The 14,971-nt window shown below is 38.4% G+C and overlaps 1 protein-coding gene across 1 annotated transcript in view; it reads left to right on the forward strand.

Moving 5' to 3' along the window:
• LOC114703904 (probable alcohol sulfotransferase) overlaps nucleotides 1-14,971 on the forward strand; it is a 42,671-nt gene that overhangs the window by 20,617 nt on the left and 7,083 nt on the right. The window contains exon 4 of the mRNA XM_028884924.2: nucleotides 8,365-8,459. Coding sequence (XP_028740757.1) covers nucleotides 8,365-8,459 — 95 coding nt within the window. The remainder of the gene's footprint in view (nucleotides 1-8,364; nucleotides 8,460-14,971) is intronic.

Below are 14,971 nucleotides of genomic sequence, written 5' to 3' on the forward strand. Positions count from 1 at the left end.
GATTGCACTCAAGAAAACTCTGGGAAGCTGTGGGGGTGGTGGGTAAACGCCCCACAGAATGGCGCCGTGAACAGGGACTAAAGAAAAAAAAGGGACTAAAGAAAAAAAGGGACTAAAGAAAAAAAAGGGGAACAAAAAAGGGGGGACTAAAGACAAATGAACAGGGACTTAAGACAAAGTAATAGGGACTAAAGATAAAGGAAAATAATAGTTTTAATACAGAGTTTTTGGTGAAAGTGCTGAGTCAGCTCTGCCAGTGGAAAGGCATGCCGGTGTTATGAAAAAAATATATTTTTATATATTTTTTGGTGAGGCAGGGGTTTTATCCTCAAGAGAAAAGGAAAGCGGACTGGAAGGATGTCCGATGCTGCAGCGAAATTCTCTTCTGTCAAAATTTTCTATCTTCTATCCCTTTCTCAATTTCTATCTGTGATAAGTATAAGGTATAGGGTAGTAATATAGTTTAGGAAAAACTTAGAAGTGTAAGATTGTGTAGGAAAAAATAAGTAAGGCAACTAGACAGAAAAACTCTTCAATTTTCTAACTTTGGGGGCTTTGAAAGCAAACTGGGGAAAAAAATCTTTGGGCTTTACGGGTAGTAAAAAAGCTCTTCTCTGAGCTTATGGGGAAGAAAAAGTTTCCTATGGAAGCTTTTGACCTGGGGACAGCTGAAATGCCAAATCCAAGTGGCAGGAGAAAGTAATTTCTCCCTGAGGCAAAAATGGGGGTGTAAGAAGTCAAAGTTTAAAGTTGGCAAGTTTTGGGAAAAGTTGGTCTTTCTCCTGGGGGAAAAAACCTTTCTCTTAAACTCTAAAGCTTTTCTTGAAAAATTTGGGGGGAAAAATCTCTCTAAAAAGTGTTAATCTTTCTCAAAAGCTCTCTTAAACTTAAAAACTAAAGCCTTTCAGAACTCTCTCTCAGAAGGACAAAAATTAGAATCACCTGAAGATATTAGTATGGGGACCACCTGTGATTAGCTCTAAGGGAAAACAACAAACTTAAGACAGCAAAACCTAAGTTCTTTCAAGCTTTAACAATCCTCCCTGCAATGCAGGAGGCAGGAACAAGTTCCTAAAAACCTCTTCTAAGCTCTGTCTCTTCAAGCTAGTGAAAGACAGTGGCTCAGAGTACCCTGAGGGAAACGCTTGGGGAGAGTGTGGATGAAGAGCTACAGAGAGCCCAAAAGGGCTGGAAACTTTACCAGAGAAAAGCAAAAAGCCGAGCTTTTCAGTTACAGCCGAGCTGAGGCAGCAAAGGTTTTGAGTGAGCATTTCAGAATGAAAAGGTGCTCCTAATCGTCCTATGCAAAGATTCCCTAAAACTGTTAGCATTGTATCCTCGCTTCTGAGCAAAAACCCAGAGGCCAGCATCTCTGAGTTGGAGTGCATTTCGGGGATACTAGGGTTCCTGCAGTTGTAAACTTCCTGGGACACAGAGCTGAGGCAGGAAGGTGCAGGACCCAGGGGAAGATTGCTAAAGAACAAACAAAGCTAAAGCCAGTGGGAACGGCTCTGTTGTCCACTTTCCTACAAGTCCCGGGTTGATAGGTCCACAGCTGCAAAAAGAAATCTGAGAAAAGCCTTCCTATCAGAGAAAAGACCGTTCTGGGAAAACAGTAACGCCGAACTGTGTCTGAAGTAGTTGTGCTGCTGAGTCAGAACGCTGTCTGGGGAAAGAGCCCAGCCAGGGCAGAACAGAACTATCCAGGAGTAAAGCTTTCTTTTCTGTCAGAGAAAGCACCTCTTTGAGAAAAGCTTTGTTTCAACTGACTCCCTGAGATGAGGGAGTGTAGCCCTGAGGGGTGATTGCCTCTGGTATAAGCTCTGTCCTTGAGCACCCAGACAAGCAAATGCAACCCACTGGGGGACTGGGCCAGGTGAAGGCCTGATGAGGCAAAGCACCTGTCCTAATGGGAGTTTAGAGATGGCAAAAACCTCCCTCGCTAAGCTTGATTCATGAACACAAACCACAGACCCTGAAAACAAATGGACTAAAGCCCCTACCTTCAGTAGCAGGGAAAGCCGCCGCTCTAGTGTCGGAAACCGTTTCTGGGGTAGAGGGCATAGACTGAGACCAAACTGGGAACTGTCTGGGAGAGAGACTCTGAAGAAACAGAGAAGGGACATAATCCTCCCCAGAAAATGCATGACCTGACAAAGCTGCTAGAGTTTGAGGCAGATTCGGGGGAGAAAAAAAGCCCCTACCTCCAAAGGCAGCTAGCAGAGGTACAGAGCCGCAGACAGATACCTGAAGCTCTCTGCATCTGCGGGGGAAGGAACAAGTGAAATGAGAATAAGATCAGTGGGAGAAAATCTCTCTGAAGGAGCTGTGGAAAAGCTGTTGTACATGATCTTGTTTTTCACTGACTGGCTAAGGCAAACACAAGCCCCGAGGAAAGTTGCTATCAGAAATGCCAGCCTCAATGCGCGCTAATGAGGCAGGTGCAGTTCTGATCTGGGGCCAGTGTCAAATGAAGGAGAGACACCTGTTAAAGCCAGCTGAGAGACCAGAAACCTCCCAATGTGCCATAGCTAAAAATGTAAAGTGCTTGTTCAAATCTCCCATTGCAAAGGCAAGAGACTTTGTTCAAACCTCCCAGGCAAGTCTAGTAAAAGAGAACCAGTTGACTCTCAGACCCGAAAAGAACTATGAGAAATCAATGATATAAGGAAAATGGTATAAGGGACTGATATGGGACTGATATTATTATGGACTGATATAAGGGAAATGCATTCTGGGAAAGGTAGTTTTTCTGCTAAAGATGGCGACATTGCCCTGAAACACTTTTGTCAGCTTGAAAATACATTCATGGTAAACTTAAAATACAGCTTTTAAAAGAATAAGGAGGAAAATCGTCTAAGAGTTTAAGTGTCAGTTCCATTGGAAAAATTGAAAGGATACGGAACTAGGTGCTTCATGGTTTGAGGCTAAGTTGGTAAAGTGCCTTATTTACCCTAATAGCTGTGCAAAGTTTTTACGGTAGTTGGAGGACAAAAAGCTACCTTTAAGAGCAAACAAGCCACTTTAAAATCCTTAACAAGGGGAAACAGTTTATACACTGAACGTTGTCTTAGATATAAAGAAGCTTATGTTGAAATTAAAGTTTTTGCCTTTTGAACAAACTGCCTGCAATGAGTAATTCCTTTGCAAATCTAATGAGACAAGGAAACAGGCATTCAGAAAAGAAATGACTGCTTTATAGATGGGAAACAAACTTCAGAAAATCTAGCTGTCTTACAAAAGAGTTGCTTTACCTGAAAGTTCCTTATAAGAAATCAATGCTAAATATCACCGCTGCTAATAACATCAGGAGTTAAAGCTAATGAAGTGAAAATACTAAATCCTGAAACTCAAGTGAAATGGAAAGATCCCTGCTCGGGATTATGGAAGGGTCCCGATCCTGTTTTAATATGGGGTCGAGGACATGTTTATGTTTTTTCACAAGAGGAGAATGAAGCTCGGTGGTTACCGGAGCGTGTGGTAAGGAGCATTGGAACTAAGGAAGGTCAGCTCCAATGAGGTTCCTATAAAGGAACCAGAATGAAAGTGGCTCGATTAGTATTTCTGAGATTTTGTCACTGGTTAATGAAAACAGTGAGGAAACCGAGTTCGGAGCTGTGCCGCTTTTGGCTTTACTAGCTTCTTTAGAAAAATACCTTATATCACCTAATAGCTGTGCAGTATTGACGAAGAGCTTTACAGTAGCTAAATACAGTAATTTCACCCTCAGCGTAAAGTTTTTCAGTAGAACAAACCAAAAGTACTGCTGTGATAGAAACGTTTGTATGAATTAAAGCATTTAGGGAAACTACTATGAATTCGGGTGAAGGGACAGCCTCTAGTTAAAAACTATCTACCGCTGACAGTGCATCTCTGCCGGTCCGGAAAGGCTGAGAGAACTGGCAACTTTGGAGTGTGGCTTCGTCCAGAGAATGTTACAATCCCCTAGCAACAAGTATCACAACTCTATAATGACAACACTCACTAAATCCCAGTGCTTTATGACAAAGCTGACTATAAACTCTGTTAAAAATGATGTATGTACTTCCTGTCTAGTTAAGAGAATCTTTCTGATAGAGATGATGATAATAATTAAGAGTAAGAAATAGAAAGACGAAAATAAGATATGTGAGTTTGTAAAAATTCTGTCTTGTTATATCTGTGTTAAGAAATCTTTAGGTGTTTGCTAAGTTAGATATATGCTAATGGTAGCCTATATAAGTTTGTAAAATAGATCTATAGAGTTCCTTTAAGAATATAAGCTTGTAAGAAGTATCTAAGGTAGTCTTAAGACATGTAGTAATAAGCTTGTAAGAAGTAAAGATACTAGTTATGTATAAGAAGTAATAAGAAATATATTTGCTAAAGTAGTTCTATAGTTTCTTTAAGGAGTATAATAAGTAGATGTTAATATGTTGTGAGTTTGTAAAAACGTGTAAATTTTGAATATGAGTCTAAATGCTTTGCAAGGCAAAAAATGTTATATGTGAGTTTGTGAAAAAGTGTAAATGTTAAGTGTGAGTCTATTAATGTATATGGTGAAAACACCTGAGACACAGGAGATAGTGTCCTAGTAGACTGCAAAGTAGGCAGTCTGAATGATTTCAAAAGCTCTAGAAGCCGCTAAGAAGCTAAGAATGGCGGACACCAGAACCAGCACAAGGCATCCGCAGCTGAGATCCGTGGAATATCAACGCAGCACAGAAAAACCTGAGCTAACAGCAAAAACGGTGCGGTTTAAAATATTACTATAACTAAAAAGGTCTGTCTGTGAGAACAAAAGTTGCAGAGACGCTTGTTTGAACAAAAATTAACTGCAAAAAGTTTTGGTTGAAAAACGTCTCTTCATATTTGGAAGTGAAAGCCTGATACCAGAATTTATTTCTTGTTTGAACTTTTTGAACTTAAAATGAGATAAAATTACAAAAAGATTTTGGTTATGGATTTCTCATATTTGGAAGGCTAGTACCAGAATTTATCATTTGAATTTTAAGACTTAAATGAAACAAACCATAGAGATTTCATTACAATGGGACAGTTTTGAGTAATGACCTAGGAACGGTTTTCTGGAATTGGGTTAAAAATGGAACTGTTTAAACGAAGAAATGTATTTCTACTTAAAATCAAATGCAATTTTGTGTATGCATATATGCTTTATTTACTGGTGATTGATGAATTATTTTGTGGAACTGTTTATGTAAGAATGGAATTACTTATGGAACTGGTTTTGTGTTACAAATGGAACTGTTTAAACAAAAAAGTTTGGGTTTTCTAACTAGGCTTGAGATTTTGCTTAAAATTATAAAGAAAAGGGAGAGTTAATATTCCTTAGTCTATTTAATTTAAATTGTTGTTTGAATGGATTAATGTCATGTTTTGTTAGTAAGAAATGTAAATGGGGTATACTAAGAGACTACTTTTAAAGTGTGTAAAGAGTTTTATTAAGAAACTGCTTTTGGATGTTTTGCTAAGTTTCCAAAGTATTAATGGTTAGATCGAAAATATTGCTTTTCAATATGGGTTTGTAGGAATTGTATAAGTTTGGGTTCCTCTAACTAGGTTTGAGTTTTTGTTTAAAAATTATAAAGAAAAGAAGGAGCTATGAGATTAAATTATGTTCGCAGAAACCTATTGATATTAATGCACCCTGGCTTTGTGGAATTGAGGAAATGCTTAAGTTTGATGTAAATACATCAAAGTTTTTCCTATGTTCTGTTAACAAAAAAATTCAAATGACTGAGTTAAAGTTGTAAGATGGAGAAAATTAACTATATATAACACCATATATGCTAATTCTAATGGTTCTGTTAAGAGTTTGCTTTGAGTTGTAAGATTGAGAGAATTGTGACTATGTATAGCAATATTTATGTTAACCTGTTAATGGTAATGATGAAGCTAAGGGATTCTTTAAGTTTGTAGTCACCTTAAGAGTTTTGGTTTAGAAAGGGCTTGAGACAGCTAAGACTGCTGTGGTCACCTTGGACCTAATTCAAAAGAGAAATGCCATTTATATCATCCTCTACTCCCATACTGGGAGGTGTAACAGCTATGGAGATTGCTGTAAGCCATTAATAGTTATTTTTTTATATATTAAGAAGGGGGACCTGTGGGAGCCCGTTCTGGGGTTCCTCATGGCTTTACCAGCAGGTCCGAATAAAGGATGATCAGGACCACGGGCCTGAGTGCAGGTGTCTGAGATGGCCTGCACTTGGCTGTGCTGGGGGAGGAGGTCTTTTGCTCCACCCCCTTGGCGTCTCTATAAAAACCCTGGGCCAGAGACAGTCGGGGCCCGTTGGAATAGGTTCCAGGCCCTCTCGAGGCTATCCTTTATTTTCTATCTGTTTATCTCCGCAAGATTCTCCGCTATAAATCCTTCTATCTAATATTTCCTGCTGCTCGCACTCAAGAAAACTCTGGGAAGCTGTGGGGGTGGTGGGTAAACGCCCCACAAAGGATCAATGATTTTATTACTTATCTCAAATGATAACTTTATAAACAATCTTAAAAGAATCACAAACCTAAATTATTATATATGAAAAACAATCAGTCTTCTGTCTTTTAAATACTCAGATTGTGTATTCCTTCATCAATAGCTTTTTTGTATTAGGACGCAAAGGGAATAAATGGGCATTAAATGACCACTGTCTTTGAATTAATTATCAGAATTTAAGGAATTAATCATCATCTTGCTTTGCCAAACCATCTTAACAAGAAAGATCCATCTGCAAATAATAACTAGGCTGCTTTGTTCTTGTTTCTTGACCTCAATAAGTCCCTCACTCAACTATGTGCCTTTATAAACTTTAGATGGTTTCCCAGGTTTTTCATCTCAAAGTTATTAACAAAATATCTTATCCTATCTGTAAGTCACATTGAAAGCTTTCATTTCACTATGATGCACACTGAAACCCATATCACATCTCCCAACATTAAGATTAAAAGAAATTGAGCTAGCTTAACTTCTGGGACAAAATTGTGTTGTTGTTCATTTTTCCTCTTTTGGGTGGTCTACCACCCAGCTCCCAAGTGTATCATACAAGGAGGCTTATTTTTACTTGTAAATACCTGGGGTTAGTTTGACTTGTTTCTTGTCAGCTTTCTTTAACTTAAATTAACTCATCTGCCTTTTGCATCTGGGATTTTCCCATTCTCTTACATCTGTAAATCTTACTCTTACTCTTACTCTTACTCTTACTGGCACTGGCTGTGCATCTGGTTGGTTAAATCTGATGTATTCTTTCTTCTCTCTCATTTATTAATCTTTTTTACTCCAAGAATTCTATATATTCTCTGCCTGCCAACCCCTCTGTCCTTTCTCATTCCTCAATATTGGCTTCAGATCTTTATAGATCTTTATAGACCATCAGGTGTTTAGACAGGTACAATAACACAACTTCACAGAGTTAAACAAATGCAACATAAAAAGTAACATACTTTAAAATAATATTCTACAACACAATTGTATTTCTTTTTTTTTTTTTTTTTTTTTGGTTTTTCGAGACAGGGTTTCTCTGTGTAGCTTTGCGCCTTTCCTGGAGCTCACTTGGTAGCCCAGGCTGGCCTCGAACTCACAGCGATCCACCTGGCTCTGCCTCCCGAGTGCTGGGATTAAAGGCGTGCGCCACCACCACCCGGCACAATTGTATTTCTTAATCATTAACTTAATCCACATTCTAAATGGATCCTCAAAAGAAACTAGGTATATGAAATTTCCTCGTTCTTATTTTCTTTCCTCTGCAGCCCATGCTTTATTGTGGGCAGGGGAAACACCATATCTTGCTTTTGACTTTATTAGTTTCCCCACTAAACTAAACTCTATCATAATCAATTACTATATTTATTAAATAACCCAAATCACCAAAATCTCATTTAAACTGACACTATTATATTGTATAAAATTGCTCTAAACAGAATAGCTTAGGAGGAAATCATTTTTATAATAACCCACAAATTAAAATGCCCAGTAGAATGGGATATTTTCTGGAGTTAGTCATAATAAATTAAGGGAAGTGGGAATCTTTCCGCATGCATTCACACCATGCTAGGTACCATAGGAAAATAGCAGTGGCATAAATGTTAAGGTTCAACATTAGCAAAAGTCATTCTAGAGCCAAAGTCTTTGGGGCCTTACCTATCTGAGACTCACCCATTAGAACTTTCCTTTCTGGTGGACCAACCTACTGATCTTCAGTTGCCACCTACAGCTTCTCTGACATGGCTACATGAAATATCACATTAAATGCTGTAAATACTGGTTTTTGCTTTACTTAGTAAAGTTGTCTGCCATTTGCGGAAAGTGAATAGCAGTAGGCAGACCTCAAATTTATTCTTTTTAATCAATAGTTTCCTTCCCCTTTCATACAGTGCCATATGGATCATGGTTTGAGCACACCCGTGACTGGCTGTCTATGAGAAAAAATGACAACTTCCTGTTACTCAGCTATGAAGAAATGAAAAAGGTAACTGTCATTCTTACAGCAATCACAAAATCCTTTAGCAGTTCACCCCATGTAGCACCCCACGTTATTATGGTGGTCTGTCATTTACTCTCTAGCCTCTTAGTCCACCCTACTTGACCCTGAAGTGGGTTGGGGTAGCTCAAACGTGTTCTATTGGTTTTTGAATTCTGTCAATTCCTAACATTGGGATCTGTACATATAACTATCTACCTATCTATCGGTCCATCTAGCTATCTACCCCTGATACCCTTAGTCTTCAGACTATTTGCACACCCAATTATTTATAGATCTGGAAGTTTCAATCATATACCCAAGAAAAAGTTTTTCCACTATCTTCATTAACTTTATCTTTTTTTCTCCAGTCTATATCTCTCCCATCAGATTTCTAATTATTTAAAAACTGTAAACTGCTCCAAATTAAAATCAACTACCCCTACACTTGCTGTAAGTCACATAAACTTGATGTTTCTGATGGAATTCCAAACTGGCCTGAGCCTCTGGCTTTAACCTGTCTAAGGCAGTCTGTACTTTGCCTGCCTGAGTTTGTCCCTGTAAACCTGGATAGCAATAAAAACAGATGTCTCCAAGTCTTAACTCAACTCCTTCCTTCCAACCTTTGATAAGCACTCCAAACATCCAAGGTCCTGACAACACCATTGTAATTTCAGCTAAGAAGCAGTTACAGAACAGATTACATGCTTCAGAATGTGGCTTCATATGTGTTTTTCCCATGCTGATGTGGAGGGCCTTGTTTTCTTCATGTCCTCCCTCCTCTCTGGCTCTTACACTTTCTTATTCTGAGAAGAAGTTCTTGGAGCTACAGAGGGAGGGATTTAATGGAAACATACCGTTAAGAACTAATTTGTTCAAAAGTATCCACTCAGTGTAATGTCTGTCTGAGGGTCTCTTTTCTTGCCAGCTTCAGGAAAAAGCTTCTGTGATGATGGCTGAACAAGGCACAATTCTGAGCATAGCAGTATATTCTTAGGAGTCATTTTGCCACTAAATTGCTAGATCAGTATTACTTAACTTTACACTAGGTCCCCAGGCAATCTAACCTCTGGTCAGCAAAGCGGTGTCAGGTATGGATTCCATCTCATGAAGTGGGCCTTAAGTAAAATAAATTATTGGTTGTTCCTCCCATGAGCTTTGAGCCACCATTACTCTAGCATATCTCGCAGGACAAAGTTGTAGATCAAAGTATTTGTGGCTGGATTAATGTTTGCACTTCTCTTTTGATAGTAGGCACAGTACCATCTTTTAATAAAGATGATGGAATGCAGAGCTGAAGGCTGTATGTAATCACCAGCATCTCCATGTTTGATGAGTGATAAAGGTGTTGTCTTCAGCAATGTTTCCTTGTTGTCAGTTTGTGGAGAGCAACCTATAGTCTTGACAAAGGCTTGTGTTAGGGATCCTGTGGAATCCCTCTCGCCAAGAACTCATCAGATGTAAACCAATACCAGAACTGGAGGCTTGCTTTGGTGACAAGAGATGGTCATTTGGAATACTATCTCCCCCATTATTAGGTAATATTTTTTTAGATTGCCATCATATGTGTATGTATTTTAAGAAGTTTTATTGTACTAGATTTCCATACAATCACTGATGTATTCCTTAATTTTAGCTGTCACTCCTCATATTCCCTCTCTCCCTCAAGTCCCTCTCCTTTTCCCCTCCTCATTTGATTATCCCATTCCAGGACTTGCCTATCCATCCATAACTTGTTCTCCATGTTTAGTTCTTTCATTATGATTATAAGCTGAACAGACTTATTTTCCTGATTTTTTTTCTGTTGTCTATTTTGGGTTCTTCATATTTTTTTTACTTTGATAGGTATTTCCTTCTTTAGGTTAGAGAGTTATATTCATGATTTATTTTTGGTTTATTTATTTATTTATTTTCATTTTTTCATCCAAACAAAAATTCCCCTCACTCCCCTCTTCCTGCTTCCTCCAACACTACCCCCACTCACTCCATTCCCCTCCACTGTTACTCTTCAGATACTGGTGGGCCTCCAAATCATTTCAGACAGTCATTATATATCAAATAGCAGGATGATTAATCTCTTCCTCTTCAATTATGGCTGGATGAGGTAATCTGGTATCAGAAAAGGGTGTTGAAAGGAATCAAAAGAGTCAGAGACTTCCCCTGCTCTCATTATTAGTAGTTTCATATGAACACTAAACTACATAACTATAAAATATATGCACAGCACCTATATCAGTCTCATGCAGGTCCATTGTTGTTTGTTCAGTCACTGTGAGCCCCTATGAGCCCAGGTTAGTTGATTCTGTGGGTTTTCTTTTGGTGTCTTTGTTATCACTGGGCCCTACACTCCAGCCATGCCCTGTTCTGAAGGATATTTGCGAGCCCCACCTAATGTTTGGTTGTAGTCTCTGCATATTTTCCCATCAGTTGCTTTGTGATGAAGCCGATGTGATGATGGTTGTACTAAACATCAATCTATAAAAAAAGCAGTATATCATTTTATTGACTTCCTTTGCCATTCATATTTTGCTATCCTAAATCTCTGGAGTATACTGCCTCTGGGTGCTGGCCCACAAAGGGGAGCCCTTCTCATGATATGGGTCTTTCTCTGCCAATCATTACTTGTTCATTCCCCCAAATGCTGCCAAATCTTTACCCAAGCAAATTTTGTCAGCAGGACAGGTTGTAGGTTGAAGGTTTTGTGGCTGGGCTGATGTCCCAGGCCTCCCACAGGCAATCTTGCCTGGTTAGAGGAGATGGCTAGTTCAGCTGCCATATTCTGTTACTAGGTCAACCTCATTGATTCCTGAGGGTGTTTCCATTGCTCTAGTTTTCCATCTCATCCCAGTGATGTCCCCATATTCCATTGTCTCTCCTAATTCTCTCTCAACCCATCCTCCACCCACATGATCCCTCCTGTTCCCCTATCCATTCTCCCTTCAAAGACTCTTCCCCATCCACTAGCAATGTCCATTTTACTTCCTCACAGCAACATTCATGCATACCTCCCCCCCTTGGGCATACCTAGTTATTTAGTTTCTCTTGGTCTGTCAGTTGTAGCTTGGTTCTCCTTTACTTCCTATGTAATAGTCACTTATGATTGAGTACATACCATACTTGTATTTCTGGGTCAGAATTGCCTTAATCGTGACTATCTTTTCTACATCCATCAGTTTGCCTTCAAATTTAATGATGTCATTGTTTTTAACAGCTGAGTAATACTCCATTATATAAATATAACAGATTTTCTGTATCCATTTTTCTATTGAGTTTGTTTACAGTTTCTGGCTATTACAAATAAAGATTCTATAAACATAGTAGAACAATGTTCCTGTGGTATGGAGTGTTCTTTAGGCATATGCCCAGAGTGGTATGGTATAAATGAGTCTTGAGGTAGATCGATTCCCAAATTTCTTAGAAACTGCCATATTTATTTCCAAAGTGTCTGTATAAGTTTGCACTCCCACCAGCAGTGGAGGAGTATTCCCCGTGTTCTTCATCATAAATCTGTCAATGGTAATTTTGATCTTAGAAATTCTGACAGGGGTAAGATAAAATTTCAGTGTTGTTTTGAATTGCATTTCCCTGATGGCTAAGGATTTGAATATTTCTTTGACTATTTCTCAGCCATGTGATACACCCCTGTTGAGAATTCTCTGTGCAGATCTGTACTTCATTTTTAAATTGAATTGTTTATTTTATTGATATCTAGTTTCTTGTGTTCTTTATATGTTTTAGGTATTACATCTATGTCAAATGTGGAAGTGGTTAAAATCTTTTCCCATTCTGTGAATGGCCTTTTGTCCTATTGAGATTTTGCCTTACACAAGTGTTTCAGTTTTATAACATACCATTTGTTAATTGTCAGTGTTATTGCCTGCTCAAGTAGTATTCTACTCAGGAAGTTGTCGTTGGTTTCAATGTGTTCAAGGCTATATTCCACTTTCTCTTTAATCAGGTTAAGTGTATCTGGACTTATGTTGATGTCTTTGATCTTCTTAGACTTGATTTTTGTACAATGATAGATTTCCATTTATTTGCATTCTTATACATGCAAACATCCAGTTTTACCAGTGCCATTTGTTTAAAATACTGTTTTTTCTATTGTATAATTTTGGCTTCTCTGTCAAATATCAAATGTACACAGGTGTGTATTTACTTCTGGGTGCTGGATCTTATCAAAAGAACAATCTCTTTGTTTTTAATGCCAAAAGCATGAGTTTTATTACTAGTACTTTGTGGTATACCTTGAAATCAGGTATAGTGATATTATTTTCTAGTCTAAGATTGCTTTAGCTATCCTGCTTTTTTATTTTTTCTTTTATTTTTTCTTTTTTTCACTCTAAATCTCCGTGCTTTAATAGTATCCAGAAGTGGCAGGGAGAGATGCTCAGCTTCTTAGGAAGGTTGAAGGAAGTGCAGAATGGACAGCATCTATCTTTACTGTGATTCCAAGTGCAGCCTCTGTTCTGGACTATGTGCTGCTCTGGGAGTTACTCTTCCCAGGTCTTGCCACTTTGGGCAACCTAGTAGCACTGGACTGGAGTGGCATACTCTGGATGGGTCCTGCAAGGCTTCCACATTCTGCTACTATGGGCACACTGCCAAGAGTGGGGCCACTTCTGTTTCTTCCTATTCAGAGGGCCTGATAAAGTTGGGGGCCCCTCAACCTTTGGTTCATAGTTTATGTGTTTCCATTTGTTTGGCTATTTGTCCCTGTGCTTTATCCAACCTTGGTTTCAACAATTCTCGCTCATATAAACCCTCCTCTTTCTCGCTAATTAGACTCCTGTAGTTCCACCTGGGGCCTAGCTGTGGATGTCTGCATCCAGATCCCTCAGTCATTGGATGGGGTTTCTTGCACTACTATTAGGGTGTTTAGCCATCCCATCACCAGAGTAGTTCAGTTCCGGCTGTCTTTCAACCATGGCCAGCAGTCTATTGTGGGGGTATCTTTGTGGATTTCTGTGGGCCTCTCTAGCACTTTGTTTCTTCCTTTTCTCATGTGGTCTTCATTTACCATGGTCTTCTATTCATTGTTCTCCCTCTCTGTTCTTGATCCAGCTGGCTCTCTTTCCCTCGACCCTTGCTCTTCATTGCTCCCACTCATGTCCAGGTTGTTCATGTAGATCTCATCCATTTCTCTGTCATTGGGCGATCCCTGTGCCTTTCTTGGGGTCATATTTTCCAGGTATGCTCCCTGGTGATATGAGTAGCAGTCCAGTCATCCTTGTTCCACATCTAGTATACTCCTTATTTTCTTGTCCAAGATTGCTTTAGCTATCCTGCTTTATTTTCATACAAAGTTGAGTATTATTGAGTATTGTTATTTTCTGATCTGTAAGAATTGTGTTAGAATTTTGATGGGGATTGCATTGAATCTGTAGGTTGCTTTTGATAAGCTGACCAGTTTTACAATGTTAAACCTGATGATCAATGAATATGCGAGATTTTTCCATGTTTGAAATCTTCTCCAGTTTCTTCCTTCAGAGTCTTTAGGTTCCAGTCATACAGGTTTTTCACTTATTTTCTTACAGTTACACCAAGGTATTTTATCTTACTTGTGGCTATTGTGAAGGGTTTTTTTTAGTTATTATGAATAATTTGATGATGGCTATTGGTTGCAATATATTGCCTTTAGAATGTATAGGTATGTCTCCATATCCCTGATCTCTCCAAAATATTTATCATGAAGGGGTGCTCCTGTTTGTCAAAGGATTTTTTTTGCATCTAATAGAATGATCCTGTGGTGCATTTCTTTCAGTTTGTCTATATGATGAATTTAATTAACATATTTTCATATGTTGAATCCTTGCATCTCTGGGATGAAGCCCACCTAACCAGTTTGGATTATCTTTTTGTTTTCTTGGATTCAGTTTGTGAGTCCTTTATTGAGTATTTTACATCTATGTTCACAAGGGAAACTGGTCTGTAATTCTATTTTTGTTTTTTCTTTGTGTGGTTCAGATATCAGGGTAACTGTGGCCTCACAAAATAATCTGGCAATATTCCATCTATTTCTATCTTGTGGAATAATTTGAGGGTTATACTTATTAGCACTTCTTTGAATGTCTGGTCAAATTATGTACTAAAACAATCTAGTCCTGGCTACTATTGTTTGGGAGACTTTTAATAACTGCTTCTATTTCCTTGGGGATTATGCATCTATATAAATTGTTTTGAACTTCATATAACTTCAGTAAGTGATATCTAACACAAATGTTGTTCACTTCTTTTAGATTTTCCAAGTTTGCAGTGTATACATTTTTGAAGTATGACCCAATGATTTTCCTAATATCCTAGGTGTCACTTGTTATGTCTCTCTTTCCATTTCTGATTTTGTTAATTTGGATATTCTCTCCCAGCCTTTTAGTAAATTTGGATAAATGTTTGTCTTCCTTGTTGTTTTTCCTCAAAGAACCAACTTGAAGTTTCATTGATTGTTTGCATTGTTCTCTCTGTTTCTATTATATTGATTGTAGTCCTCTATTTGATTATTTCCTGAATTCTTTATAGTATTT

Source organism: Peromyscus leucopus, chromosome 1 (assembly GCF_004664715.2).
Source record: "Peromyscus leucopus breed LL Stock chromosome 1, UCI_PerLeu_2.1, whole genome shotgun sequence".
NCBI classification, from domain to species: Eukaryota; Metazoa; Chordata; class Mammalia; order Rodentia; family Cricetidae; genus Peromyscus; species Peromyscus leucopus.